At 39.4% G+C, this 27,846-nt stretch overlaps 1 protein-coding gene across 1 annotated transcript in view; it reads left to right on the forward strand.

The window, feature by feature from the left end:
- Positions 1–27,846, forward strand: part of TRANK1 (tetratricopeptide repeat and ankyrin repeat containing 1) — a 41,574-nt gene that overhangs the window by 10,580 nt on the left and 3,148 nt on the right. The window contains exons 7-21 of the mRNA XM_059482255.1: positions 435–566; positions 2,283–2,450; positions 4,246–4,401; positions 4,775–5,026; positions 5,888–6,064; positions 7,310–10,186; positions 10,763–10,962; positions 11,437–11,574; positions 14,492–14,632; positions 15,321–15,477; positions 16,336–16,424; positions 20,381–20,484; positions 22,105–22,237; positions 23,083–23,228; positions 24,435–27,523. Of these exons, the coding sequence (XP_059338238.1) occupies positions 435–566; positions 2,283–2,450; positions 4,246–4,401; positions 4,775–5,026; positions 5,888–6,064; positions 7,310–10,186; positions 10,763–10,962; positions 11,437–11,574; positions 14,492–14,632; positions 15,321–15,477; positions 16,336–16,424; positions 20,381–20,484; positions 22,105–22,237; positions 23,083–23,228; positions 24,435–27,523 (7,959 nt within the window). The remainder of the gene's footprint in view (positions 1–434; positions 567–2,282; positions 2,451–4,245; positions 4,402–4,774; positions 5,027–5,887; positions 6,065–7,309; positions 10,187–10,762; positions 10,963–11,436; positions 11,575–14,491; positions 14,633–15,320; positions 15,478–16,335; positions 16,425–20,380; positions 20,485–22,104; positions 22,238–23,082; positions 23,229–24,434; positions 27,524–27,846) is intronic.

Genomic DNA, 27,846 nt, shown 5'->3' on the forward strand with positions numbered 1-27,846 from the left:
CTAAAATAAAACAATGCTGGCTTTTATCAGAGGACTGACAGCTGGACCTTTATAAAATTAAAAAAAATTAAAACCCAGCAGCTCAGGTCAGGTCATCTAGGTATAACCTTGCACATGCCAATAAAGCACTCTTTTAGAAATGTTGTAAACGCTCTCCTTGGTCACCCATGCCTGATAGTGGTAGAAACCTAATATAATTGTTCTTTTCTGTGTTTTGAAACAAAAGTGTGATTGATATGGGTCTTTTGTAACCTGAATGTGTCAGCTTTAAAAAAGGTACAGTGTTTCTTTCTCCCATCTCAGTGTGGAGCAGCAGTTTCTTTGTGTATAGTAGAGTCATGAGTCAACCTTAGATTTACATCTTGCCACTCCAAAGGGGGAAAAACCTCCAAGATCTGTTTCTTTAAGTGGGATTTTTTTTTTTATCATTTCAGCAAAGAACCATCTCTTCTGCTGGTTGCTGACTTGGAGGCCAGAGCTGAAGGATAGGATCAACCAGAAGGACAGAGATGGACAGACCCTGCTGCATATTGTGGCCTCTTCCAGTGAATATTCACAGAAACGCAGTAAGTACTTTTTTTGTGTGTGTGTGCGTTTTGTTTTGTTTTCATATGGAAAAATCTATAATGGAGGAAAGTTTCAGACCCTGGTGTTAAATATTTCATGCTAAGGAAGAAAATGAGAAAGTATCTGCAGACTTGTAGTGGCAACTGATGTTTAAACATTCCAAGAATTCCTTTTTAAATTTGTATGCCTGATGTGTGACCATTTTCTTTGCCCTCTGGTTTGTTTGCTTAGGGTTTTATCACAAGTATGCTGCAGTTTTTAGAATCCTAGAAGTTAAAGTTTTTAAATTTTGATGTGCCCTTAAAATCACATTAGACCACCTGGAGGCCTGAAACAAGGAGTTTAAAATCTAACAGCAAAAACCTGTGAGATGAACATTCCTAGTAACAATTTTAAGTCAAAATTTGGAACATATTGGGAATTCATTTGCCATAGACATGTTCAAAAAAGTAAGAATTTTCAGTCATTTATATACACTATAGCATCCAACTTTTTATTATAGATACTCCCTGCCCAATTGATTGTATTATGGTATAGGTGTTTTGTTCTTCTTAATTGCCACCAGAACATCTCATCTATCTTTTTTTTAAATGAATAACCTAAGTTTTATCCAGCTAAATAGTTCTTTATTACATTTGCTGTCCTGGTTAGACAATTACTACTTATTAAGTTGGGCTGTATAAGCCTGTGAAGTGGCTCCTTTACTGCACCTGCAGTGTATTAATCAAGTTTTCTGGGGTGCATAGGCCTTTGACTCCTTAACTCTCTCAAGGTATCTTTCTTGTTCTATGGTATTTAATTAATCTCTAGTTATATGACAGCATTAAACAATCCTTTATTGAATTCTGTTCTTCAGCTATTGATTAAATTCTCTAAGGGGTGTGGGTCCATTGAGTTCCTTTCTGCAGGTTAGTGAGGCAATTTCTCAGGGTCTTCTACTGACACTCAGCCAACACAGGTCTAAATTAAAACCAGCTAAAGTAACACAGTCAAACATTCCTTAGCTAAGTAAACATAGTTTATTACAAAATTTTTAAAGGACTACAAAATTCCTGGCTAACTAAGTTATAATTTGCTGTCAGGCCTCTCCTGTTCTTTTAAATAGCTGAAAATTGAAGGCCTAGATAGCAGAGTGCCTTATCAGAGGAGGAAAACTAAATGCTTTCCTTCAGTTTCTGTGGGATTTCATTTTATGTTACCCTGGCTTTTTCCCTTGTATTCCTTACTCTGCCCACGAGGTGGCAACAGGAAGCAAACATCACAACCAAGTTAACTCCAGACTTTTGGATGCTTAAAGTTTATTTGGTAGTATTCACACGGTATTTATTACATACAGAACACATATTTTGAATCTGTATTTATTTACTAATGTTTATATCTTTATGTATTATATATTTTATTAGAAAATGTGTATTTTTATATGTATCAAAGTTTATTTCTTTATAGCTATATATAATAAATATTATAAACCATAAAATCACGGAATCATGAAGTTTGGAAAAGGCCTCTGAGATCTTCAAGTCCAACCTTTGACTTCCACCCTGTCACCTTATGACACTGGGAAGAATTTAGATTTTTTTTTAAGTTAAAATTATGCTAGAAATTGTGCCAAGTAATTAAAAATAAAAAAGACAACATAACAAAAAATCCTGAAAAATGTGAATTATTCTTCCTCTTTTTCATTTTTTTTTTTTTTTTTTAATGTATTTCTTTAGGACAAACAGAAGATGTGATCATGCTCCTGAATTTTGGGGTTGATCCCACTGTTCCAGATGCACGGTCAAGATATGTCATAGATATCTTGAAAAAGAACAAAAACTTTGATGCTGTAAAAGAAGTCAGCAAGCAGATTGAGAAAATCACTTCCTCTGGGAAACAGACAGGTACTACAGCAGTGTGTGCTTTACCTGTTTTAAAATTATAACCTTTAGGTAGAAAATAATTTTATTTCAAATAAGTTATTGTGGGTGTGTTTTATGTAACTTTCCCTGTGAGTTGTCACTGTGGTCTCCTGCTAGTCAGTAGTGAACATTTTGTCCATGCTTGAAAGCAACTGCTGGCCAAGTGATGTTCAGATCAAGCTTGGCATCAAGGAAAGTCTTTAGGCTACATCTCAGTTTTCATGTGTGCATTGCTTATAAGTTTATTGGAAAACACTGGGTTTCATTGGGCTTGCACCTTACAGCTCCTGGCAAAGGAGGTTTTCTTTCTTTACTGTGGAAGAAGGTTTTAGCACAGTGGTTCTCCATTAGGAGGTTAACACCAGTACCTCTGTGGTAATTATGGCTTTGGTTGGCATTTTAGGTTGTACTGTCTTTTGTGGCTAAGGATTTTTGGTTTTGAGGTTTTTTGGGGGATGCACAGCCTGCAAATTTTCTAAGCTTAGTGTAATGAGAGGCTGGAGAATGAACCTCAGCTTTATAGGTAACAATCTGAGGTTAGTCCTTCCTTCTAAAAAGGTGAACAACATTGTCTCTCTCTTTGACCTAAGAGATAAAGCTACTGTTTTGTTTGGTCCTTCATGTATCTGAATTCCTTGAAGCATTTAGGAAGTCCAAGCCAAGATTTTGGTGTTTAAGGGCAATTTTTACAACGTTGTTTAAAATCTGCTATTTCCCATTACATGAATATCTCTTAAAACTTGTAGACAACATTTTTGTGTGGTATTTGTTTTGTAGGTAACATTGTGGTGTGGTCTTTATTTTTGGCTTTGTTTTTTTAATTTTAAGAGGAGAAATTCTTTTTTGGCTGTATTTTTAAAATGGCACTGGGGAATAAGACAAGCTCATTAAAAGTGCACGCTGCAAACATTACTGGGTTTAGTCATCTACTCTAAAAATTCCAAACAATTATATAATTGCAGCATTTTCCTGCCTGCATACAGAAGCTATTACAGTTTTCAGCCTAGTGAATTATGGTAAATGGAGTCATGGTTTGACCTCAGCTGCCAGCTAAGTACCAAGCAGCAGCTCACTCACTTCCCCTTCCCTCCCATGGTGGGTTGAGATAAGAACAGTCTAAAAATTGAAGTAAAGTAAATTACTACCACTCCTGTTATTATTTTTATAGTTATGAAAAGGAGAAAGAGAGAGGAATAAACCTCAAGAAACACACATGGTGCACTGTACAATTGCTCACACCCCATTAACTGATGCTCAGCCCATCCCCAAGCAGCAATGTTCCCTTCATGGCCAATTCCCCATAGTTTATATAATGCACATGACATTCTTTGGTGTGGAATATTCTTTGGCCAGTTCAGATTAGCTGTCCTGGCCATGCTTCCTCCCAGCTTATTGTGCACCTGCTTGCTGGCGGAGCATGGGACAGGGAGAAGTGCTTGTCTCAGGGTGAGCACTCCTCAGCAACAACCAGAACATCACTGTGCTATCAGCAGAATCCTTGTCCTACATCCAAAGCATGGCACTGTACCATTTACCAAGAAGAAAAATAACTCTATCCCAGGCAAAACCAGAACAAGAGTGTATTTGATGAAAGTATCAAATTTCCTTTGGGGTCAGAAATCCATCACAGGACTGGCATTGGCAGTAAGAGTTTCAGCCATCTGTTTTTAATCTGTCACTACACATTTCTTAGAGCCCTGGGATGTAATGCATTACAGTCTTGCCCTGAAACATGCTGGCAAGGAAGTGGATTTTCAGTTCCTCTAATGTTTTGCAGGAGAGAATGAAAGTGCCACAGCTGATACAGATTCTCTCCAGGATGTTCTGGAACAGTTTGTCCAGTTCTACAGGTGTGAAAACGGAGCACATAATAAAAATGTATTGAAGGAAGATGCAGTTAAACGATTACTGAAATGGCTGTCTTCTGTGAAAGGTGCAGTGAGTTCCCAGTTCTCCCTTTCACAAAAATTAATTGCTGTGAAAAATGTGTTTGGTGCTAATATAAACTTACTGCCCTTTTCCCTTTCCTTCTGTTATGTGCTTCTGTAACTTTTATGACTGGAACAATGTGCTTTTAATTATATTTAATGTTGTGTTTTGCACTTAGAACCAATGGAATTTGCACAGAAATTCATGATGTATCAAAATGTTCAAACTGACTTGGCTGACAGCATAAGGATGGAAAGATATATTTTGCTGTTCCTTACTTTCAATTTAACAAGTTAATTGTTCTGAAATCAGTTTACAATGAGGTGGATTTCATTATGAGCCTTTGAGTGAGTTATGTTGTCTTGACTGTCTTGCAGAAATCCCTGAAGAAATCTCATGCAACATCTCCAGTGCCTGTGCTAACAGCTTCATAAAACAGTTGCTGGGGAAGCAAATGTGGCAAAAAGTTTTGCTGCTCCTAACAGGGAAAGCTGATGGGGAAAATCCATCAGGTGGAGGACTCTTCAAAACCTGCAGTCTTTCAGATGTTGACATTGGCAACATTATCCAACAGTGTGAAAAACTGGACGTGCAAGTGCACCTCATAAGATGTTTGCTTGAACGAGGAGGTGAAAAACTGTGATATTAATGTGCTATAAGACATGCAGTATATTATTTGACATGCTGGGAGCAAGATAGTCTCAGAAATACCAACACATGGGGTTTTTGTGGCTCTGTATAAATGCAGCAGCTTGTTGGATTGCAATGCATTGGCTGCATCTGCTGTGTGGGACATGGTGTTGCTAGTGAGGCTGCATGGGTGGAAGATGTTTATCAAATGAAATTTGTCTGCTAGGGTTAGTAAAAGGTCAAGGACTATCATTGCTCCTGACCTGTAGTTTGTTTTGGGCCTCAATTTCTCTGTCTTCAGCCACAATATTGTCCTGGTAGAAAGTGTAAGCCACAATCTTTGAGTTCAGTCTGCTGTTGTGCTACAAATAGGGGACTTCATTGATTTCAAAGGCATGACCAGATGTCTTTCTTTTTTTAACTATTGTAGACATCATCACACTTTGTGTTTTGCATGAGCTTGTTCCTAGGATCTCTCTGGCATATTTCATTTAATCTTATAGCTTGATAATAGCTATAAGTTACGGACACATGAGCAGGCCTTTTGAAGGCCACAGGAGCAAGGAGGCCTCTTGTTTCAGTCAATGACTGACTGACTTGGAGAAGACATGTTCTGGCCTTTATGTCTTCCTATCACAGCAGAAGGACTGGTTGTTCAGTTTAATGGGAGACAAGGGGAAATGATGAAGATCTTCTTAGTCAAGAAGTGTTTTAACAGATACACATAAAAAGCTGGCAAAAAAAACTACCCCTCTCACCTTCCTGACAATCAGCATCTGACTGCATCTGTTCAGCTTTCTGCAGTTAGCAGATTGGTGTATGAGTTTTAAAGCCTGATATTTTCCTGTCCTTCACACCAGCTCTGCCTGATGGTATTGGAACCAACTCTGAAATACCACTGAAAATATGCCTCGGAAATAATTATTTTGAACTGGCATATTTGCTGCTGACCAAAGGCGCAGACCCTCGAAACCTCTCTGTTACACAAGGAGATACTCCTCTGCATGCTGCAGTTTTCATCTGTTTAAATAAAAAAGGTAAGGCTTCTGCTGTTGGAAATATTCCCCATTCCTTACCTGCCCGTTCTACTATTGCAGGGACAGTGGATCAGGATGTCTGACCACGTCTCACTCAGCCCCCAAAGGGATAAAATAAGTGCTGGGTGGGTTGGAAGAAACAAAGGTAAAGTTAGAGCAATGGCAGCAGACTTTGGAGGAAATCCTGCAGTGGCATCTGAAATCTGTTTATCAGTTTTTGTTCAGTCATAAAGCAAGTAAAGTTTTGCTCAGGGGAGAAGTAAGTGAAAGAATTGTAGGGCTTATGTAAAAATGTAAAAAGTTAGGATAAACTGTGAAATTGATCCCCTAAATCAGGTTTGATTTTAAGTTAGGAAAAAAATGCACTTTTGAGCTGAAGGATTAGAATGATTTAAAATATTGAATTTATTAATTTTTAAAGCATAAACATTTCATTGAATGGCTTTAGAGAGATTACAAGCATAGATAATGCCAGTTGTCATTTTAAAATCAAAAGATTAAGAAGTCCCATGACAATATGTTCTCTGAAGTATTTTGTGCAAAGTTTTTGATGTGGAATTTCATTACAGTGATTTTGGCATGCCACTACTTTACAGCTAGAATATAAATATTTCACATATATTGTCTCATTTAAATCACATCCATTATCTGGATGAAACCTAGAAAGCTGTTGAATATATATGTATTTTTTCCCCCCCACTGGGGAGGTAACTAATCTTATGTTGTAGGAAGTTGCTCCAGGGACCTCAAATACCAGGAAATAATTGGGATTTCCTGCAGGTTATTTTAGTAAAGCAAAGTTATCTGCAGCAGATTACTTTTGGGTGCCTTATTAAAGTGAACTAAATGACTTCAGAGCACTGTGTAGAGCTGCTGCTTGTCTGGATGACAGGGCACCAGTGTCCCTTGGGAAGCAGTCAGGGCTGATGTTGGAAAATGAACAAATCTGTCTGTACCCAGAGGTTAAAAAAGGAATGAAATTGACTGATGCTACGGGAATAATTGCAGCACTAGGAATTTCTAAAGCTTTGCTGCCTTTGTATTGTTTTTCCTGAAACTTGGGAAAGCTCAGTTTGAGCTGTTTCAGGTGAGCATGTTTTATAAACAAGAAATGTAGATTTTGTTTTAAAAGCAACTGATTTTCATTTTCTAGCAGCAGGAAAAAAAAAGTATTGAAATTGTTGGCATACAATGCAGACTTGTAAAGTGAGTTAGTTTATTTTCTGTTTGTTCTCTTACTTCCAGATGTCATTGGTTTAAACATCCTAAGTTATCTGCTTGACCTCTTTGCTTCAAGACCATCTGACTTTCCATATCTTAATCCGAACATACAAGATGACAATGGAAATACAGTGATGCATATTGTTTTCCAGAGAGGATTTTCAAAGCAGACTAAGAGAATAGTGGAGTTACTGGCAAAATTTGACATTAACTTCAACATAAAAAACAAATCAGGAAGAGATGTGATGCACAGAATTAAGAAGAGAGATCCACTGCTAGAAGCCTGGAATATTGCCACGCAGGAGAAAAAGAGGCACCGCCAAGACAGAGCAGGGCAGTTGGTTAAAGCATCTAAACCCATTCCAGCCTCTGAGATTTCACAGTCAAAGAGCACGGGGCGTTCTTCATCTGGGTTCTCATTAAAGGCACCATCTGGCAACGCAGTGCATAATGATTTAAAAACCCCATGTTCCATGAAAACAAAAAGGGGTCAGTTGGCAAAGCAGGAAACAGAAGGAATAAACAGCCCCTTAACACTGCAGGAAAGTCTAGTGCAGGCAATCACAGCTTTAATTCAGCAACTGAAAGTGAGCGACACCCTGAAAAAGGATCATCCTCTGGTGCAAAAGCCATCTTCAGCCCAGACTAACTCGGAAGAGGGAAGGAGTTTCTTGCAACCTTTTGGAAGCATAGCTCATCCTGAAAGAAAAGGGGATGACTGGGAGAAAAAGAAGGGAGCAGGGGAATTAAGTATGGCCCTGCCTAATGGAGACAAGGAAGAACTAGAGGAAGAAAAGGGGAAGAGTCTGGATATTGAGGCACATGTGCAGGAGTTTGATAACATGACTTGGGAAATAGAGTGCACTCCTGAAATGCTAAAGACTTTGAGCAGTAAAGCAGTGCCTCATTATCTGAAAACTAAAACCATCATGACAATTAAGCGCCTTGGTAATGGGGAATGGTCTAGGGGCCTCCAGAAGCCACTGAAACACTTGAAAGCTGATATCCAGCTGTATGAGGCCAAACTGGGCAAAGGTGCAAGAATGCTATGGGAACTTGCCATTGACTTTTCTCCTCGTTGCAGTGAGAGTCCAGAAAAGATCATGGAGACAGAACAGACAAAAAGTCGTCTAGAAAAATCAGGTAGAGTTTACACAGAAATAATTAGAATTTGGGCCATTGTTCTTGACCACTGCAAGCTGAACCGTGCCTTAGAAAATATATGCATTTCCTACAACCGTGGCTTATCCTGCATTTTGAGGAAAAAGCTCAAGGGTATAAACGAAGGGCGTCAGAACCACAGTGTGACAACACAGAAGCGTGTTCCGCGTTGTTACATTGAAGACATGGAGGCAGAAAAATCAAAAGAACATACCATGCCTGAGTATTTCCCTCCAGCTAGTTCAGCAGAACTGGAATACAATATAATGAAATTTCACAGCTTCAGCACTAACATGGCACTTAACATTATAAATGATGTGCAGTCTTCTGTTGATTACCCTTTCCGTGTTGGGGAGTTGGAGTACGCAGTGATTGATCTCAATCCAAAGCCTATGGAGCCAATCATTTTAATTGGGCGAAGTGGGACAGGGAAGACAACTTGCTGCTTGTATAGGCTTTGGAAGAAATTCTATTCATACTGGGAAAAATCCAGCTTGGCAGATGGACCTCTGTTGGAGAGGCAGACATGGCAGCAGAGGCAGTGCAGCGAGGTTGAAAAAGCTAGTTCAGAGAAGGAAGAGAGTGAACCAAAACACGAGAGCGATAATTCAAGTGAGGGGCAGGTGAGTGATGAGCACAACCAGGACAGCGAGGATGAAAAGGTTCCTGTGGGCACAGCTGGGGCAGAAATGAATTCATGTGGTGCCCATGAAGATGACCAAACGTGTAGTGCAGAAGCTTCAAACAGGCTGGAGCACCTGCACCAGATCTTCGTAACAAAAAATCCTGTCCTGTGCCGAGAAGTTCAGAAGAATTTCATTGAACTTAGCAAGTCTTCCAAGGTGACCAGTCACTTCAAACCTCTGGACCCAAACATTCACAGGATACAAGACATTAAAGATGAAAATTTTCCACTGTTTGTCACCTCCAAGCAGTTGTTGCTGTTACTAGATGCATCCATGCCTGACCCATTTTTTCCAAGAAATGAAGATGGAAGTCTTAAAAGAGCAATTGTTGGGTGGAGTCCTCAGGAAGACTTGGTTGTACCAAATTGGCAGGATGAGGATGAAGAAGGTAATCTTGAAGCAGAGCATGGTGATGATGGAGGAGCTGCAGATGCGTGCTCTAAGGAAAATGATCCTTGGACTTTTGTGACTTACAATGTATTTGCAAATGAAATATGGCCAAAAATGATAAAAGGTAAAAGCTTGTACAATCCAGCACTGGTTTGGAAAGAAATCAAATCATTTCTGAAAGGCTCTTTTGAGGCACTGAATTGCTTTGGAGGCAAGCTTACTGAGGAGCAGTACAAAAAGCTAGGCCGAAAGAGATCGCCAAACTTCACGGAAGACAGGAGTGAGATCTATTCCCTCTTCTGTCTTTATCAGCAGATACGATCACAGAGGGGTTACTTTGATGAAGAAGATTTGCTGTATAATTTATCTCAAAGACTTGCGAAGCTCAGGGAGCTGCCGTGGTCCATCCATGAGCTCTATGGCGATGAGATACAGGATTTCACGCAAGCTGAGCTAGCGCTGTTGATGAAATGCATCAATGACCCCAATGCAATGTTTCTGACCGGTGACACTGCCCAGAGCATCATGAAAGGAGTGGCTTTTCGTTTCAGTGACCTCAGGTCGCTGTTTCATTACGCAAGCAAGAGCTCTGTGAACAAGAAGCAGCATGTTAGGAAACCAAAAAGGATTTATCAGTTGTACCAGAACTACAGGTCCCATTCAGGTAGAGTAACAAATTTATGATCGGAGCCTGGGCTCTTCAGATGTCACTAATAATATAAGTTTTCTGCTGGCCAGTTGAAAGCCAGTCTCTATGTGGCCTGTTTTTCAAAAAAATCAGATGGACAGCTTTTTCCGATATCAGTTCTGTTTTTTGACAGCTCAACTGTCAAAAATGAAAACCAAAAATGAATGTTTTCAAAATTGTAATTTTTTGAATTCTCATGCTTACTGGATGCTTTGGCTGTGTTTGAGAGAAAAATTAAGAAATTACCTTTCCCATTTCTATTGTCCTATTCTCCAAAGCACTAGATTTTGCAGCATTGGTGTGCTGCTTCTGCTTTTCTTTATTTTGTGAGAATGCTGCCAAGCCACTGTAGCATGTTTTCTGATCTTTAGAGGCCCAAGAATGGCATCCACTCAAATTGGCAGATACATAAATTGAAGCTTACAGCTTCAGCCTTCCCTGATCAGTGTTTTTGTCATATTTCTTGATTCCAAATTTCTAGCAGAAACTTTTAAAAGTGTGTTTGCAAGGACTTCAGGATGAAATTTAAAACCTGTATTCTGCTTTGTGCAGGTATTCTCCGTTTAGCATCTGGAGTGGTTGATTTGCTCCAGCATTATTTTCCGGAATCTTTTGATCGCCTTCCTCAGGACCGTGGTCTCTTTGATGGGCCAAAACCTATTGTCTTGGAGTCCTGCAGTGTTAGTGACCTGGCAATTCTGCTGAGGGGCAACAAAAGGAAAACACAACCCATAGAATTTGGAGCACATCAGGTTTGCTTTTCTTGGGCTTTCTGCAGATTCTGCCAGCTCTGTTGCTAAATAATAGTCTTGTATGAACTGCCCACAACTTTCTTTTTTAAGCCCTTGTCTCACTGATAAATTAGGCATTTCAAGCTTAGAAACCTTTATTGTGTTGGTTTCTGTTTCTTCTTAATACGTCTGCTTCTTTCTGTTCTTTTTTTGGTGTGAGGTATTGTGTGAGGTATTGTCTGACCTGTTCCTTTCTAGCTCCAAATTTTCTTACACCAAATCTAAAACTGTCTGCACATACCACGCATTTGTCAGTCTTCTAGTGGCAGCTTTGTGACCTTTTTTGTGGAGTGTGCTGAAATGTCTTTGTGAAATGTTGTCTAGTTTTTAGAAGGCTTTTGCATTATCATCATGTTGGTCTTTCTCTATGTAACTGTTACTTTTTTTTTTCCTTTTTGCTTTCTAATGTTTTTTTATAATGTATTTTATTTGCAGGTGGTATTAGTGGCAAATGAAACTGCAAAGGAGAAGATACCTGAGGAACTTAGTTTGGCACTTGTACTGACAATTTATGAAGCAAAGGGCTTGGAATTTGATGATGTCCTTCTTTACAACTTTTTCACAGATTCAGAGGTATTTAATTCTTATCCTTTTTCTGCATTTTTTCTGAAGTCCATCTTACTTGTGGTCTAATTGGTGGTTCAGCTGGAAAAGGATTCCCTTTTTGAAGATGAGTGGTTTCATCACAGTAGAAAACAGAGAGGTCATAGGTTTATTAATTGAGAATGTGTTTCCTTAAGTGCTGCATTTTCCTTTGGGTTTACTGTTAAAATTTAAGGGAGAGGGAGAACCTTGGGGTACACACCACGTTGCCCACACACACACACACACACACACACACACACACTCTTCTGCTGCACACCAGGACCACTCCTCTGACCCCAGCCAGGCAAGTATTCAAAGTATTCCTTACTGACCATGCCTGCAGAGACTCCATGTACCCATGACTGAGTTACTCTGTGATTAAACATTCAGTGTGAACAGCCCTGTTGCAGATGTCCTCTGCCTCTGCCCCTCAAAACAATGTCTCATGTGGTTTTCAGCAAATGAAAACCACAGGAAAACTGAGGGCAGCTTACTGGTGGCCCTTCACAGAGGTTAGTGAATGTTATGTGATGAGGGCAGAAAGAAGGAGCTTGAGGTAAATACTGGCTGTCATGGTAGATTTCTCAAAGTTGATTTGTTTCTGGTGATGCAAGTTGTAATCAGGAAAACAGCAAGCCATTTATTAGGATTTAGAGAAGCAGTTTAGCAGAGTTGAGTTGTGTAGAGCATTTTAGCTCAGACTAATGTGTGTCAGGCCTGGAGAACTGTTTTCATACAATTCTTCCGTGTTTCTGTGAGTCATGAGTAATTGAGTTGATTTGAGCAGCTAAACAAGCAGGCAAGAAAGCAGCTCACCCTGAGGTTTTCTAATTTAGAAAAGCTGAATCTCTGAACCGTTGTAAACACAGCAGTGTGGCTGTGTGCACTTCGTAAAGTGTTGGGTTTTCTTTTTATTTGTCTTGAAAATGAGATTTAAGAAGAGTCTTGTTTCAGGAAGCAGATGTGAGTGAAAAATCTAGAAGGCAAAAAAGCCAGGCCCCCAAAACACAGCAAACTCTTGAACAAACTGATACCTTTGGCTGCTTATCATGTTACAATCTATGACAGGCTTAAGAATATCTTAATTGATGATTTTTTGAAATCTTACCTTCAAAATACATTTTGCAGGAAAGGTTTCCTGCTTTTTTCCCCCATGAGAAGACAGTTAACTTGTTTTGTGTTGCTGAAAGCTCAGAAATATATAAACTGTAAAAATGGTTTTTGAGCCTTATTATGAGTATTTTTCATGTTGTGCCAGAAACTTGGCAGTATTTAATCACATTTCAATTAAATGGAATTTTCAATACCAAAAGGGGAAAAGGAACATCGCTTAGAATATAGTCATGATTTTAAGGTTATTATTTTTGCAGGGGATCAGGAGCCTGCAGAGCAGTGTGATCAGGAGCTGACATTTCCTGCGTGGCATGAGAGTGCACAGCACTGATCTGCTGCCACACTTAAATTACAGTTAGGAGTGCCTGTGCATATTTATAGACACCCTTCACATGTCTCTGTGTTGGAGTCCAATATTTTCTGACCACGCTTTTTTAGACTTTCCCCATGAGTGGGCTTTTTTTGCTCACCTCTGAGTGTTCTTACAAGAGGAGGTGTTGGCAGGTGCCATTCCACCCCCTGGCTGAGACCAGCACTAGCAGTTACTGGTGTTCAACACGAGGCTTAATACATTCATCACATGAATGACCAGCCAGATCTTTTCTGGGAACCCTGAGGATGAGAATATACGCCAGCATGGGATATGTGTGGGTCCAGCTCACTGAGCTTGTCAGTTTTCTAGAGTCAAGGAGACTTAGTGGCTGCCCTTCCTGACCTGCAGGCCAAGATCTCTCCAATGTGTTTTAGACAGTAGATTTTAGTATGACAAATAGCAGCTTGTGAGTGTTATGCCACCACCATTTACCTTTCATTCTGCCCCAAGCTGGCAGGGAGCTGCCTGCCCCAGCAATCAGCACACCTCCTCTCAGTGAGTTTGCCTGTTGTGGTATTGGGGGTTTGTAGGAGGATCCTTGTCCCTAGGACTAAAACTTGACCCTCCTTCATGGTGAAGGTAACCTGACTTCCTCCACATAGGGATCATTGTAAGGGTGTTTAGCTGAAAATGTATAGTCCACCCAAGGAGGTTTTCATGTTTAATATCAAATGACTTATTTGATATATGAAGCATTACATATGATGTGGATCTAGAAAAGTGCTATAGCAGCATCCTGAAATCCCAAGGCAAGCATAATATAACAATGGCAATATACATTGGAATCACAGTATAGATGTGACTCCCATTAGTGCTTGCTGTGCATACACACACACACACACACACACATATATATATATATATATATATACACTCACACATATATACATATATACTTATATACATATATATGTATATATGTATATTTGTATGTATATATTCCTATTGGCTTCTCCATCATGATGGTGGCCATCCCCAGTCCCTGAAAAGTAATATGAAGCTTGTAGCCAGCTCAAGCCAGTTGCACTCTAAAAGGTTTGTTTTTTCTTTGCTCCACAGATTTTCTGCAGTCTGTTGGGCTGAGGCACATCTTTGCTTTTGCTTTTGCCTGGGCAGCTCAGGAAGGTATAACTCTGTACTAGCTGTTTTAGGGAAGGTTGTTTATATGCCTTGATGACCATCTGGTACAGACAAGTATCTCAAGCAAAGGCTGTGTTGAGATGAAGTTCAGCTTTCTCATTGAAAATTGCTGATTATTCTTTACATTCTTCCCTGAGATAATTTTCTCCCCCAGTCTTCTCCTCTGAGCCTTCTTCCCTTGTAGGGATGAACAGGTCACACCATGCAATCTTACCTTGTGCATATGTAGGCAGTAGTAGTTAGTACATACAAATAAACCTTATTCTCTTGATATTTCAGGCTAGCAAAGAATGGAAGATAATTTCTTCTTATAGTCCTGATCCGGGTGTGCAAGTGGGAAGCAACTTGCTAATTGAGGTGCCATTAAAGGATGCCACTGGTATGCAGGAGAGGACTCCATTTAATGTAGAAATGTACAAGGTGAGTTTTTTGTAACATTAGGAATAGGAAGGAAAAATTTAATTCTTAAATCTTTAAAGTAGGGAAATTTCTTAAATCCTTTCATCCTGTTCCATGTTTATCAAGGTTGCTTTACCTTCCATAGTTGTTCACATTTGTATATTATAATATAGATATAATGTAATGTAATACATATAATACTGATTTTAAAAGATAAGAGATTGTTTGCAAATGTAATTTGATTAGAGAACAAAACCTGTGTCATAGACTTTTGGGTATATTTACAGAACAACTGTGGTTAAAGCAAATAGCAATTCAGCTTGAAAATATTCATTATTCCTATAGTCTGGTTTCTGATTGGTGTCACTACCTTGAAATTAAGGAAGTTGTTTAGAATCTGGTGAGTCAGATATTTGCAGAATTGTATGGTAAATTAATAGTTATATGTGCAAGTGATTAGAAGGAAAATAGCCTGTCATTCCTGCAGCTGATTTGTAGTACTAGTTGCTTAGAAGTTGGATGGATAATTTATGTAATTGGAGTCTCATATTTAATATTTAGACTTGCTTACTTAAAAGCACTTTCTTACTTGTTATTCATTCTGTATCAATTCTCTGTTTTCTTATAGCTGCAAAGTATGTTTCTTTCTAACAATTTAGCTCATCTAGCATTTCATTTATTTAATTCAATTTTTTTTGTTCTGCTTCAGATGCTGAATGGAGAACTCAAGCAATTGTATACTGCAATTACAAGAGCCAGAGTCAATCTTTGGATCTTTGATGAAGACCGTGATAAACGGGCTCCAGCTTTTAAGTATTTCATCAAAAGAAAATTTGTTAAGGTTGTCAAAACAGATGAAAAGAAAGGTAAAGTTGTCCTAAAACTTTCTTAAAAGATTGTCAGACAGTTCAAAACTCATGTTTTCTGCTTTTAGGCTGTGTAATAAAGAAGGGTAAATGCCTTGGTCCTTTTAATAGTATGCATTGATAACTGCCCTTGCAAATTTCCACTTATTTCAGTGGGTCTTAATTCTTTTGTCTCTAAAGATCAGTTGAATATGCTAAAGTATAACTTTATTGCTAATTCACTAGTTTTAGGTTTTCTTGCTGTCACAGGAGAGTCAGTGATCCCTTAGACAGATCTGATCTTGTAATTAGTTTATTGAGTTCTAACCAGTACATTCAGATATGTAAAATACTCAGTAAGTATGGATGGATTGGTGGTCAATACTCTACTTTTTACATAAGCTTTCTATACTTATATTAAATATTACACACATGCAAAAATGTCGTTTACCAGCCCATTGATGTCTGGTGTTGGGTAAGAGATCCCTCAGCCTCGAGGGGTGACCTTAAGAGGTGTTTCTACATAAAGAGAGATCAGGTCACTGCTAAGCCACTTACTGTGGAGAGAGCTCAATGGACCCTGATGGCTGCAGATATTTATAGCTTAAAGTGGTCAATTTGTAGTCAGATTTTCTGCTGTGTTAATGCATTTTTGGCCACTTAGCAGGCCAGTCTCCAGCCAAGCTCTGGGAATTGTTGCATTCTCACTGGTAGCTTCACACAACAGTATTACCACGCTTGACTCATAGTTGCCATTACTGGTGTAAGCACAAACATAGAGCTTGGAACATTGTGAGATAATGCTTAGTTTTGGTACATGATAAGTGGTTTCTGTGGTTTATCCATTCTAACATAAAATGGTCACCCCTGCCCTTGTAGACTTAGATGACAGCATGTTTGCTAAAACTTCAACTCCGGAAGAATGGATTGCACAGGGAGACTACTATGCCAAACACCAGTTCTGGGAGGTAGGAACATATGTTTATCTAAAATAAGGATTCTTGCTTATTCTGAAACCTTTTCTTTTCTCTGTATCTATAAAACTATCTGTAAACCTTCAGTTGCTGTGTAGCAGTCTGCCTTAGTTTGTGGTTTGTAGCTATGTGTCTGCTTGTAAATGACTTACAAGAAGTGAGCAGGGAGAGCAAGCCTTTTTTTGTAATCTTCAATTCACTGCCCAGAAATTTGCAGTCTCATGAGGGAAATACATTTTAATGCACACAAATGAGAGACAGTTGGAAAAACAATTATTAGCATCCATCAGAATTGACTGATATGCGTGAATCTAAACCGCGTTCTTGACAGTATCATTACACATACTGTAGAAAAATGAAAGCATTTCTTGGAAGTGTATTAATTTGGGTAGGAAAATGATGGTTTCATTCCCTTGGTGTTTAAAAAACATAGAGATTTTACAGTCTTTTGTTTCCTAGCTTCTTAGTTAATGCAGTCCAGATATGGGATGACAGTTGATGGCATCAAAGCAGAACTCAGCCATGATGACAACATCAGTGAAATGTTCTACAGGGAAATAAGGGATGTATCTAGATCAAATGCTTTTGTCCTTCTGGGTGATTTTAACTTCCCAGATATTAACTGAGAAAATCATATAGTGGACACAAACAGGTCTAGGAAATTACTGGAGCATGTTGAAGAAAACATCTGGGTGCAGGTACTAGGGGAGCTGACTAGGGAAAGGTGACCTCCTAATAAACAGAGAGGCATTTGTGAGTGAAGTGGGGATTCATGTCTTGGTCACAGTGACCACAATGTAATGGAGTTTCAAGTTGATGACTGTAGAAGAAAAAGTCCTGCATACCTTTGACCCTGGATATGGGGAGAGCAGCTAATTAGTAAGGTCCCTTGGGAATTCATGAATGACAGACACTTTGTAAGGGCTATCTCTGAAGCGTGCAGAAGCAGGAAATTCCAAAGGGTCAGAAGTCAAGCAAGTGGGGCAGAATCTGGCTTGACTGAACAGGCATTTTCTTCTTGAACTTAGGGGAAAAGGGAAAGTGTGTGAACATTGGTGACACAGGAGGACAGCAGAGATGCTCTTTGTCACTGCAGGGAGAAAATTCATGTGGCCAAAGCTCAAGTAGAGTTCAAGCTATCCAGAACTGTGAAGGATAACAAAAAGGTCATTTTAAAACGCATTAACAGCAAAAGAAGGATTGGACGTAACATCAGTCCATTACTTGATAAGGTCATTTACCTCACAAACAGGGACATAGGCAAAGCGGAGACATTTAATGCCTTCTTCACCTCTGTCTTTAACACTGATGATGGGCTGGAAGACTTGGAGAATGATAAACTCCCAGCTAACTCTGCACTGCTGCTGCAGCTGGATGCACATAAATCTATTGGGCTTGATGGGATTCATTCCAGGTACCGAATGAGCTGGCCCATTTTATTGTGGGGTCCCTTTCCATTATTTTTCAAAGGTCTGGGGAGTCTGGAGAGGTCCCAGTCAATTGGAAGCTGGTAAATGTCCCAGTTTTCAAGAAGGGTAGAAAAGAAGACCCTGGTAATTATAGGCCTTTCAGTCTCTCTTTGGTGCCTGGTAAAATTATGGAGAAGGTTATTCTGGGAGTTACTGAAAATAACATTTGAGTGACAGTGCAGTCATTAGTCATAGGCAGCATAGGTTCACTATGGGAAAGTCCTACTTAACCGACTTAATTTCCTTTTATGACAAGGTCACTCATCTATTTGACCAAGAGAAGCCAGTAGATGTGGTATAATTGGGTTTTAGCAAAGATTTTAATAGTTTCTCTCACAGTCTCTTTATTCTGGATAGAATGCAGGACACAGCTAGACAAGTCCATAATACATTAGGTGAGAAACTGGTTGTCAAGCCACGTTTCAAAGAGTTACAGTAAATGGGGTTACATCAGCTGGTGGCCCATTGGGGCCAGCCTAGTTGGATTCCCCAGTGCTCAATTTACAGGCAAGTGCTCTTCAATGTTTTTATATATAATTTGGACACTGGAAAGGAGCGTACATTAAACATGTTTGCAGCAATACTAAACCTGGAGGACACTAAATTGGGAGGAGCTGTTGATTCCCTCAAGGGTTGAGAGGTCCTGCAGAGAGGCCTTGATAACCGAGTGGGCTGTTGCAAACTGTATGAGATTTAACAAGGGCACATGCCAGATTCTGCACCTAGGGTGGAGTACTCCTGGTTATACATTCAAATTAGGGAATGAGAGGCTGGAGAGCAGCCCCATGAAAGGAGATGTGGGAGTTTGGGTGGATGGCAAGTTGAAGAAGAGCCAGCAGTGTGCCTCGACAACCAAAAAGGCAGATGGTGTCCTGGGTGCATGAAATACAGCATTGTGAGCCAGTCAAAGGAGGTGATTGTCCTGCTCCGCTCTGTGCTGGTGCAGACTTGCCTGGAGTAGTTTTGGACTACTCACTTCTGTGCAGTTTTGGGCACCACAATATAAGAAGGGCAACAGACTATTAGAGTGTGTCCAGAGGAAGGTGACCAAGATGATGAAAAGTCATAGAATCATAGAATGGTCTGTTCAAAATAGTTTTGAAGAGACCTCAAGGCTCATCCAGTCCCAGCCCTCCTGCCATTACCATGGGCAGCTCTAGAGGATGTGTCTTAAGACGAGCAGCTGAAGTCTCTTGTCTTGTTCAGCTTGGAGAAGAGATGGCTGAGGGGTAACCTCATCACAGTCTACAGCTTCCTCAAAGGGAGGTCCTGATCTCCTCTCCCTGGTTACCAGTGATAGGACATGGGGAAATGGAATGAAGTTGGATCAGAAGAAGGTCAGATTGGACATAGAAAAGGCTCTGGACTGAGAAAGTGGTCTGCCCCAGGCACCCCAGGAAAGTAGCCATGGCATCAAGCCATGAGTTTAGGGTTAAAGGAGCATCTGGATGACATTCTCAGTCATGTGGGGTTGTTTTAGGTAGTCCTGAAGAGAGCAGTAAGTTTGCCTCTATTATCCTTATAAGTCCCTTTCAATTTGAGATGTTCTGTGATTCTATGAAATAAAACTTCAGATACTTTTTTGAGATCACGGCAGAGGGAAAGCTTCTGTATTTTGCAGGTAACAACATAAAATTCTTTGAAGAGAAAATTAGCATTTATAACAAGGCAAAAACCCAAAGTAATCAGTTGCCACTATACAGATAGTCTTTATCTCCCCTTGAAAATAAAAGGCAGTTTTCTAAATGGGCAGGAAAGAGTTGAGGAAAAAAAACCCACACAGCTAAAAAAATATAAATCTTGAAATCTGAAATGTATTAGCTATATTATCTGCAAATCTGTTTTCTTTATAACGCTGATCTTTGCTAATCAGTGCTGCCTTAAGATGACATTATCTGGTGACTTTGGCAGTTCCAAGGGTGGCTTGCAGTGTGCAATTTCTGAACAGAAGCAACACTAAATTAATGGCTAGAGTAAAGAAATCATGGTGTTGCAGAATAAGCAGGGTGATAATGAAAAAAACCTTGCTAGGAGCATGGTAGCTCTCAGTGTTTCTGTTTAGTTTTCACAGAAAGAGCCTGGTATGATAAAAGCATTGAGTAAATGTTCCTTGCTTTTCGATTTCACTTTGCACGCATTGGTCTTCCTTGCTTTTTGTAATATGTTGTAGATGCCTGGTGACTTACCAGTTAATGGTTAAGGCTGTCATTCAGATTGCATATGCTGTTTGTTCTATCAGCTTACCAGGAATTCTGCTTTCCATGTAATATTGTAATTATTATTCTAATTTTGGTAGTTGCACATAAAGCTTTTCTTTTTGCCCTAAAATTATACTACAATGTTTTACCTTTTCCTTTTTCCAGGCATCCTGCCAATCTTTCTGCTTTCCATTCCAGTGACTGTAAAATTAAGTATTGCTTTTATGTGATAAGCCATGGGCTGGATGCACATCTGTGAATGCTGTATGTGATTTCACCCCAGGTGGCTGCCAAATGTTACCAAAAGGGAGGAGCAGCTGAGAAGTCAAAGCTGGCCCTGACACACAACGCTGTTCTCAAAGTGCATGCAAAGAAAAGCAGCCCAAGGTAGGGTATCAGTGCAGCTGAGTGAGTGTCACTTCATGGTGCAGAGGGTGAGAGTCACACCACAGCTGTGGGACCTGACCAGAGACGCTGGAGGACAGTGCAGGAGAACAGTGCAAACTTTATGTGCTTGTGGTTGGCAAAAGAGATTTAAGGAGTTGGAAGGTCTAGCACTACAAGATCCAGGGCACTGCTCCCTCTAGGGAGCAGTGGAAGGGCTGCCCAAATGAAATTGGCCCTTGCAAGGGCTTACTGGTTCTGTGAGAGAAAAGCAGCAGGATTTGCATTACATCAAGAGGCTTTACAACCATAGATATAGATAGGAGAACATATGCCATCAGTGCTGCTGATGGCAACTTACTTTGTTGAGTGAATGTGGTAATCCCCACTGCATGTTCACTCAGCAAAGGAGGAGAGGGAATGGTGGTGTGCATTGTGGAAAAAAAGCTGCTAGGAAAAAGTGAGTTTTGGAGTAAAATTAATGTTACAGTCATCTTAAACTAAACAAGCAGGACCAGATCTGAACCAAAGGACAGTTTTGAAGGAACAGATTTTGAGATGAATCATATAGTTCATGATTTCGGCTGAGTAAAATAGCTCAAGAGTTTGACAGGGGAGAGAGTTTGCAGTTTCTCGAAGAGGCTTGGGAACTCTTTGGGACTCATCTCAAATAAGGCAGGGAAAAACGTAATGGAGAAAGATCTAAACCTAAGTGAATCAGTTCCTGTTCATGTTCTGGGAGACCAGAAACTAGCAATGATAGCAGCAGGGGAAAGGAATGACGAGATCAGAGGAAGCTGGCACACAAGGGAGAAGAGGGAAGGTCTGAAGAAAAGCTATTACTGGAGTTATTTGAGATTTTATCTTGTTTGATTACCTGCTTTATGTTAGTGGCCCTGGTTAGAAGCATAAGGATGCTCACAAAATTTCATGATTATAGTGAAATTGTTGATGGGACTGATAAAACTTTTTCTCAATTCACTGTGCTTGTCAAAAGCTGGCATAAAATTTGAGAAGGAATTTGGTGTATTAGAATATGTTGACAGAACATATGTAACGATGAAGCTGCCAAAGTTGTATTCTTTTTTTAATAGAGGTATTAATGCTGGTGTAAAAAGCTTAAGTAAGATTTTCATGTGTTCTTTATGAAATGCTCTGTACAGTTTTGATTCTCCAGGCTTGAGAATTTTGAAATCAGTCTAGTTTATGCTGCAGTGATACCTGGGAGGCTGGGATTGTTTGGTCAGACAGAACAAAGGCTGAGAACACATTTGCTTGTGTCTCTAATGACATTGGTGCTAAAGAGCAGAAAGGAGACAGCAAGTTAAGGAAAGAGAAGCAGTACAGAATCACAATAATACAGTACAGTGTATATTACAGTATAGTAATATATTAGTTTAAAAAAAAACCTCAATCTTTTGACTGTCAGAGCTATCATATTTTGGAACAGACTTCTGGACAGAGCAGTGTCAGCACAAAATATAATTAATTGTAAGATCATAACTCATCAGGTAATGTATTAAGAGTATTGTGTCATGTCAGTGTTGGTTGGATTCAGTGACAGCTCACATGATCCTAAATTTAATTTGGATGTTAGTGGTAATTTTCTCTTACTTCCTACAGGGAAAAACAGATGGAATATATGACTTTGGCTAAAACTTACTTGGAATGTGGAGAACCAAAGCTATCACTAAAATGTCTGATTCAATCAAAGGAGTTCCGTCTTTGTGCAGAATTGTGTAAAAAATTAGGAAAGGTATTAAATCCTCACCATATCACTTTCCTTTTCCTACAGAATTTTTACCTCTCATATTACTCATGAAGTAATAGTATCTTTTCATGTCATGGTAATAGCAAAACAAACAAGCTCTTTAAGCTGGGTTGTTCAAGAGGAGTTATTTGTCAGAGAATAGGCAGAAAAGAAATGAAGGGGAGCATGATGCAATTATGCAGGCTGGCTTTATTTCTTTGGCTTTCCTCAAATGTTATTATCAGTCATTTGCAGTCAAAAATTAGTGAATGACTGATGTAATGAAACTTAAGCCGTTGCTTCATTCAGTACTCTGATGATACTGAAACTTCATTGATAACAGCCATTAAAACTTGGAAGGGTTAAAGTAGCGTGCTAACAATACATAATATTTTTATTTTCAGTGTATTTCCACTAAAAGAATATAAAGTGGTTGTTCCCAAATATTTGAAATTTGAGATGTAATGTTAGTGTTCTCTTTCTGCAACCATAGCTGTTTTAATTTAATACTATTCATTCTGAAAAATCTGTAAATCAGCAGAAGCATGTGTAGTGTTTTCTCACAACAGGCAGAGCTGGGTGGGTAAATTATTTTGAAAACCTTATATAATACCTTTCATTTTATACTCTAGTTTTTCAGACACAAATATTTTGAAGTTTTTTTACACAATCTCTTCAGTTTTAGTGATGGTTACTTTAATATCTATTTGATTTTATTCAGATACTTTAATTGCATTTTATTAAAGTGTACTTCTTTATGAGACACATGATGGAATTACAAGATTTATTCCATGCATGTAGTTTTGACTGTTTACAGCACTTCAGTTTCATTATTGACTTCTGCATTGCAGATGAAAGATGCTGCAGTTTACTATCAGAAAAGCCAGTGCTACAGAGAAGCATCTGAATGTTATGAACTAATTGAGGAGTTTGATCTGGCCATTAAAATGTATTGTCAGGAAGAACTCTATGAAGAAGCAGCAAAGGCAGTTGAAAGGTATGTCTTGCAAGATGGTATTGGAATATAAATCTCTTTTGCATTTCCAAATTTCATATAATACAGATGGTTCACTGAAAAATTTTCAGAAGGGTTTTGTCTACTGACTTTGTTTACATTACCTTTAGTAATGGTAACTGCTTTTTTGAATGATTAAAGCTTCTTTAATTGTTCAATCAAAACATTCAAGAATTAAAGTCACTTTACCAACAAAAAAGTTTTTAAATAATCCCTCCCAAAACATTAATGGAAATTTATCAGCGTAGACAAAAAAGTCTGCATTACTACATTTATCATGAAAAAGATGATAACAAAAAGCTGATGATAATTTACTCATCCAACAGGAAAAGGTTACTCATTCTCAGCATTCAGGAGAGAATATTTCACAAAACTGGCTTAGGGGATACATCAATAATTTTACATCAGCCATTAGTAATTAATTACTGAATATTCTTAAGTGCATGTTACAAAAGATGCAGCCAGGTGTTTTGCTCAGACGCTCAATAAGCTACAAAGTATATACAGATACATACAGCAGGCTTGAAAGAATTATCTCTAAACTGACAAGTTTATGTAAATTTTACAGAATGTTCTATATATTGACCCTTGGCGGATTCACTGAAATTAAATTTTTTTATAAATAGAAGATTAATGCTTATAACATGTGTTAAAATTATTTGTACATTGATTTGACAGAGTGGAGAATGCGTCACTAATGCTGTAAACCTTGTGATCTTGTTTGTACCAAAAGTTTTAATACTCTTGATTCTGACAGCCTCAAATAATTTTAACGCGTTTTATTAGCATTAATCTTCTATTTATAAAAAAATCATATTTTTTTATAAATAGAAGATTAATGTTATTAAAATGTGTTAAAATTATTTGTACATTGATTTGACAATGTGGAGAATGCTTCACTAATGCTGTAAACCTTGTGATCCTGTTTGTACCAAAAGCTTTAATACTCTTGATTCTGACAGCCTCATGTTGTAATTAATTTCTTTCTGTAGATCTTTTAAGATGATGTGATCCTCTTTCACCTGGCAGGCATATCACATGAAACAGTATACCTTTTTGTACAGTAGGAAGGGTTTGTAGGGGAAGCTCTTTGTTTAATGGTTTTGTTGGGTTTTTTTTTTAATAGCTGTGCTTTTTGTGTCTAGATTTGTAATATGTGGCAGTAAATTAATGTATCTCTTATTTCAGATATGAAGATATGTTGAATGCAAAAGGACAAATGTCTTCCAAACTCTCCTGTACAGCAAATCAGCTGTATTTGGAAGCAGCTGCAAAGTACCTGAGTATGAACAGGACTGAGGAAATGATGCAAGTCCTCTCAAAACTGGATATAGAGGATCAGCTTGAGTTTCTGAAGTCTCGTGGATGTTTGCACCAAACAGCAGACTTACTGAAAAGGAAGGATCGCCAGGAGGAGGCTGCAAAGCTGATGAAGCAGCACGGTTTTGCCCTGGAAGCAGCCAACCTCACGGCTGTAAAAGAGTTCCGCGCATCGTGCTTGCTTGCTGAGGCTCGCGCCAGGCTGAGCCGCGGTTCAGAACCGCACCTGGGGAGCGTGGAGAGCATCCTCAGAGAAGCCCTTGAGCTTTGTGAGCAAACTGGGCAGAAGTCTGGCATTGCTGAGGCTGTGTTTTTGCAGGGAGCTCTGAAAGGAGACTTCTTGAAGCTGAGGGACGCATACGATCAGTTCCTGTCTCTGAATCATTCTGCTGGTGCAGTCGAAGCTCTGTTTGCGTTATGTCGCTGCAGCACTCGTGGCCAGGACATCCTGGACATCCTCTTCATGGCAACACGTGGCTTAATGGCTCTTCTGAGTCTTGTTAGTGGTCTGAAGAAAGCAGCCACCAACGCAGAGAAAGATATGGTGAAGTTATGCTTTGCCTATTTTGGGATTGTCCCAGCAGGTGACAGTTGCCAGGTGTCCCAAAATGAAGCTGAACCCATTATCAAGTTTTTGTTAGACAAGCAAAGTCTAAAAGAGAGGAAGGCAAAAGGTGATCTCTCAGTAAGCACAGAGAAAGTAAAATCAGCTTTGAAGCAGCACTTGTTAAGCAGGTTGTGCTTTATCACCAATGAGTTACTGAGCAAGAAGTACCCTGATATTTGTATGAAGTTCATTGCAGGATTGAACTGTGAAGATAAAACCTGTGAGGGTTACCACAGACCCTTGCTGCGTCGTGAAGCAAGGACAATATTTCAGTGTAAAATGCATCTGGTGGCAATAAATGGACTGTTGTTGGAAGCCACGTGCACTTTCCCTAAAGAGTTACTGAATCAGTGCAAAAGCTTTGAGGACATTTTGACTCCTGATGAAAATGCATCATGTAAAGCCCTCCTAGGAATGTTTTTTCCTAATCATTTTCATTTGAGAATACTGTCTGAGAACCCAAGAGCATGCAAAGAAATACTGCAATTCAGTAGTGTAATTTCCAAACCTTGTAGAGAGATGTTGAGGAAATACATCACATCTAAGTTTAATAACGAAAAGATTGCAGCCAGAAGAGAATCAACTGACTTGTGGCTAAGTGTCATGAAGGTCCTTATCTTATCTTCAGGATATCCTGAAGAATTTGAGAAACTTCTTTTTAGAGAAGAGGATAATTATAACAAAGAGCTAATGTTTGCTTTGGCAAAGGCAAAAAGTGCCCCAAGGAATAAAGGCCAGGAAGAAAAGACCAGAGGAATAGAGGGCAGACATGGTATGTTGCTGCCTGACAAGAATGCCGAAAATGCAGGAAGAACACACTTGTGCTTCATTCGGCTTCTTGAAAATTCACTTGAGCAATTCTATGTTCATAAGAACCCAGAAAACTGTAAAAGATTTTTTTTCCGTTTCATGAATGTCCTGATCAAGAAATGCACGAGATACCTGATTCCAAGCATAGGAAACACGGTGATGTTGCTGGAATTCCAGTATATTCTGTGTTGTGCTGTCCTCATGCGTCTCGCCAAGAACATTACTCTCTGCCTTCCAAAGAGTTACATCTCTCTCCTTCATTACTGGGAGTTTTTGTTCAAACACAAGGACCATTACAAAGAACTTAAAGACACATTTTCTATTATACAGGAGTACAGACCACAGGACACAAATGCAGCTGTGTACTATTTCAGATCTCATCTCTGTTATCTAGCAGAAGTCTTGTGTGGTGTTCATGGGAGGTTCAATGTCCTCCTGAATGCCTTCAGGAATCCCAACTGCATAACTTCAGGGGAGGCTGAGCGGACAGTAGTGCTGTGCTTGGTGATGTTACTGAATGCTGACCAGGTGCAGAGCTCTAAAGACAGATCCCTCTTACGGCGCCTCTTCCCTGAAATCAAGGCCATGCTGGAATCGATGAAAAAAGACACTCCCTCTGAAGTACCTGAAAGACTGCTGAGGGTCGTGGAGCAAGTGGGTGATGCTACACAGGTGAGAGAAGTTGCTGCAAGCCTGCAAGAGCTGCTGACAGAGCGAGATGAAGAGCACTTGGTTGACTGCCGCTGGAAGTGGGACACTTCCCCCTACGCTCAGGGGCATCCACCCATAAGGGGCATCCAGTACGAACACGTAAACCTTGACAGGTTTGTAACCTCTTTGTATGAAATGGAATATGCTGATGAGCTGGAAGAGGAATTTGAAGAGGTTCATTGCTTAGAGGACCAAAAGGATCCCCTGGAAGTCATTGCACTCAGCAAGCAACAGAAGCAAGAGCAGAAAGCATCAGCTCGACGCCAGCTGTATCGTGTGTTCCATTTAATTTCCCTGTGTGTGAAGTGGAAAAGGAAGGCCCGCTGCAGAGTTCATCCTGTTGCAACGAAAGAAGAGGAATTTTTATCAGTGATATTCAAAAGGGCAGATATTGACCAAACCCAGTGTGACCTCTGTGGGGTCAGATTCATGCAAAGCTCTGAGAACTATTTCGGCCGGTCAGAGAGCATGGAGTCAGACACTTCTGAGCCTCTGACACCAGCTGAGAGCAGTGGGGAAGAAAAGTTGCACGCAGAAGGAAATGCACTTTCTGTGGCCAGTGAGGCCTATATGGAGCACAGAAACACAGAAGAACACACAAATAAACATGCTGCCTACAGACACTATGCTGAGTTTTTCAGAACAAACATAGATCCAATAATATATGATGGACTGCAAGTAGTGGAGGCCATTACAGGAAGAGATTACACCCGAGACCATTTAGCATATAAAGAAGGTTCCAACTTACGCCAGAGGAAAATCAAAGAGAATATTAAAAAAATTTCAGATGCAGTAGAGGAAATCTATGAGAAAAAAGCCTGGGCTAGAGGTAGGACCTTTCCAGTTTTCTTTATACAGTTTAATATGTCATTTTTTGGCCAAACTGCTAGACCTGGCAAAGCTTCATTTGAAAAATCTTAATGTGGTCAAGAGAAAGGTTTTTCCTGGTATTTCAGGTAGCTGATGAAAAGAGGAACTGAGAGAGCTGGAAGTATTCAAAATACATTCTAAACTCTTCCAACTTAATGAATTATGTTGTAGAAGAAAAGTGAATAGTAGTGAATTTTTATAGATGGTAAAGTGAATTCTACATGGTCATGATGTACTATGTTCTCTGAACCTACACAGTTTTACAGCAACTTTGCAGTTTTA

Source organism: Ammospiza nelsoni, chromosome 1, assembly GCF_027579445.1.
Source record: "Ammospiza nelsoni isolate bAmmNel1 chromosome 1, bAmmNel1.pri, whole genome shotgun sequence".
Lineage (NCBI taxonomy): Eukaryota > Metazoa > Chordata > Aves > Passeriformes > Passerellidae > Ammospiza > Ammospiza nelsoni.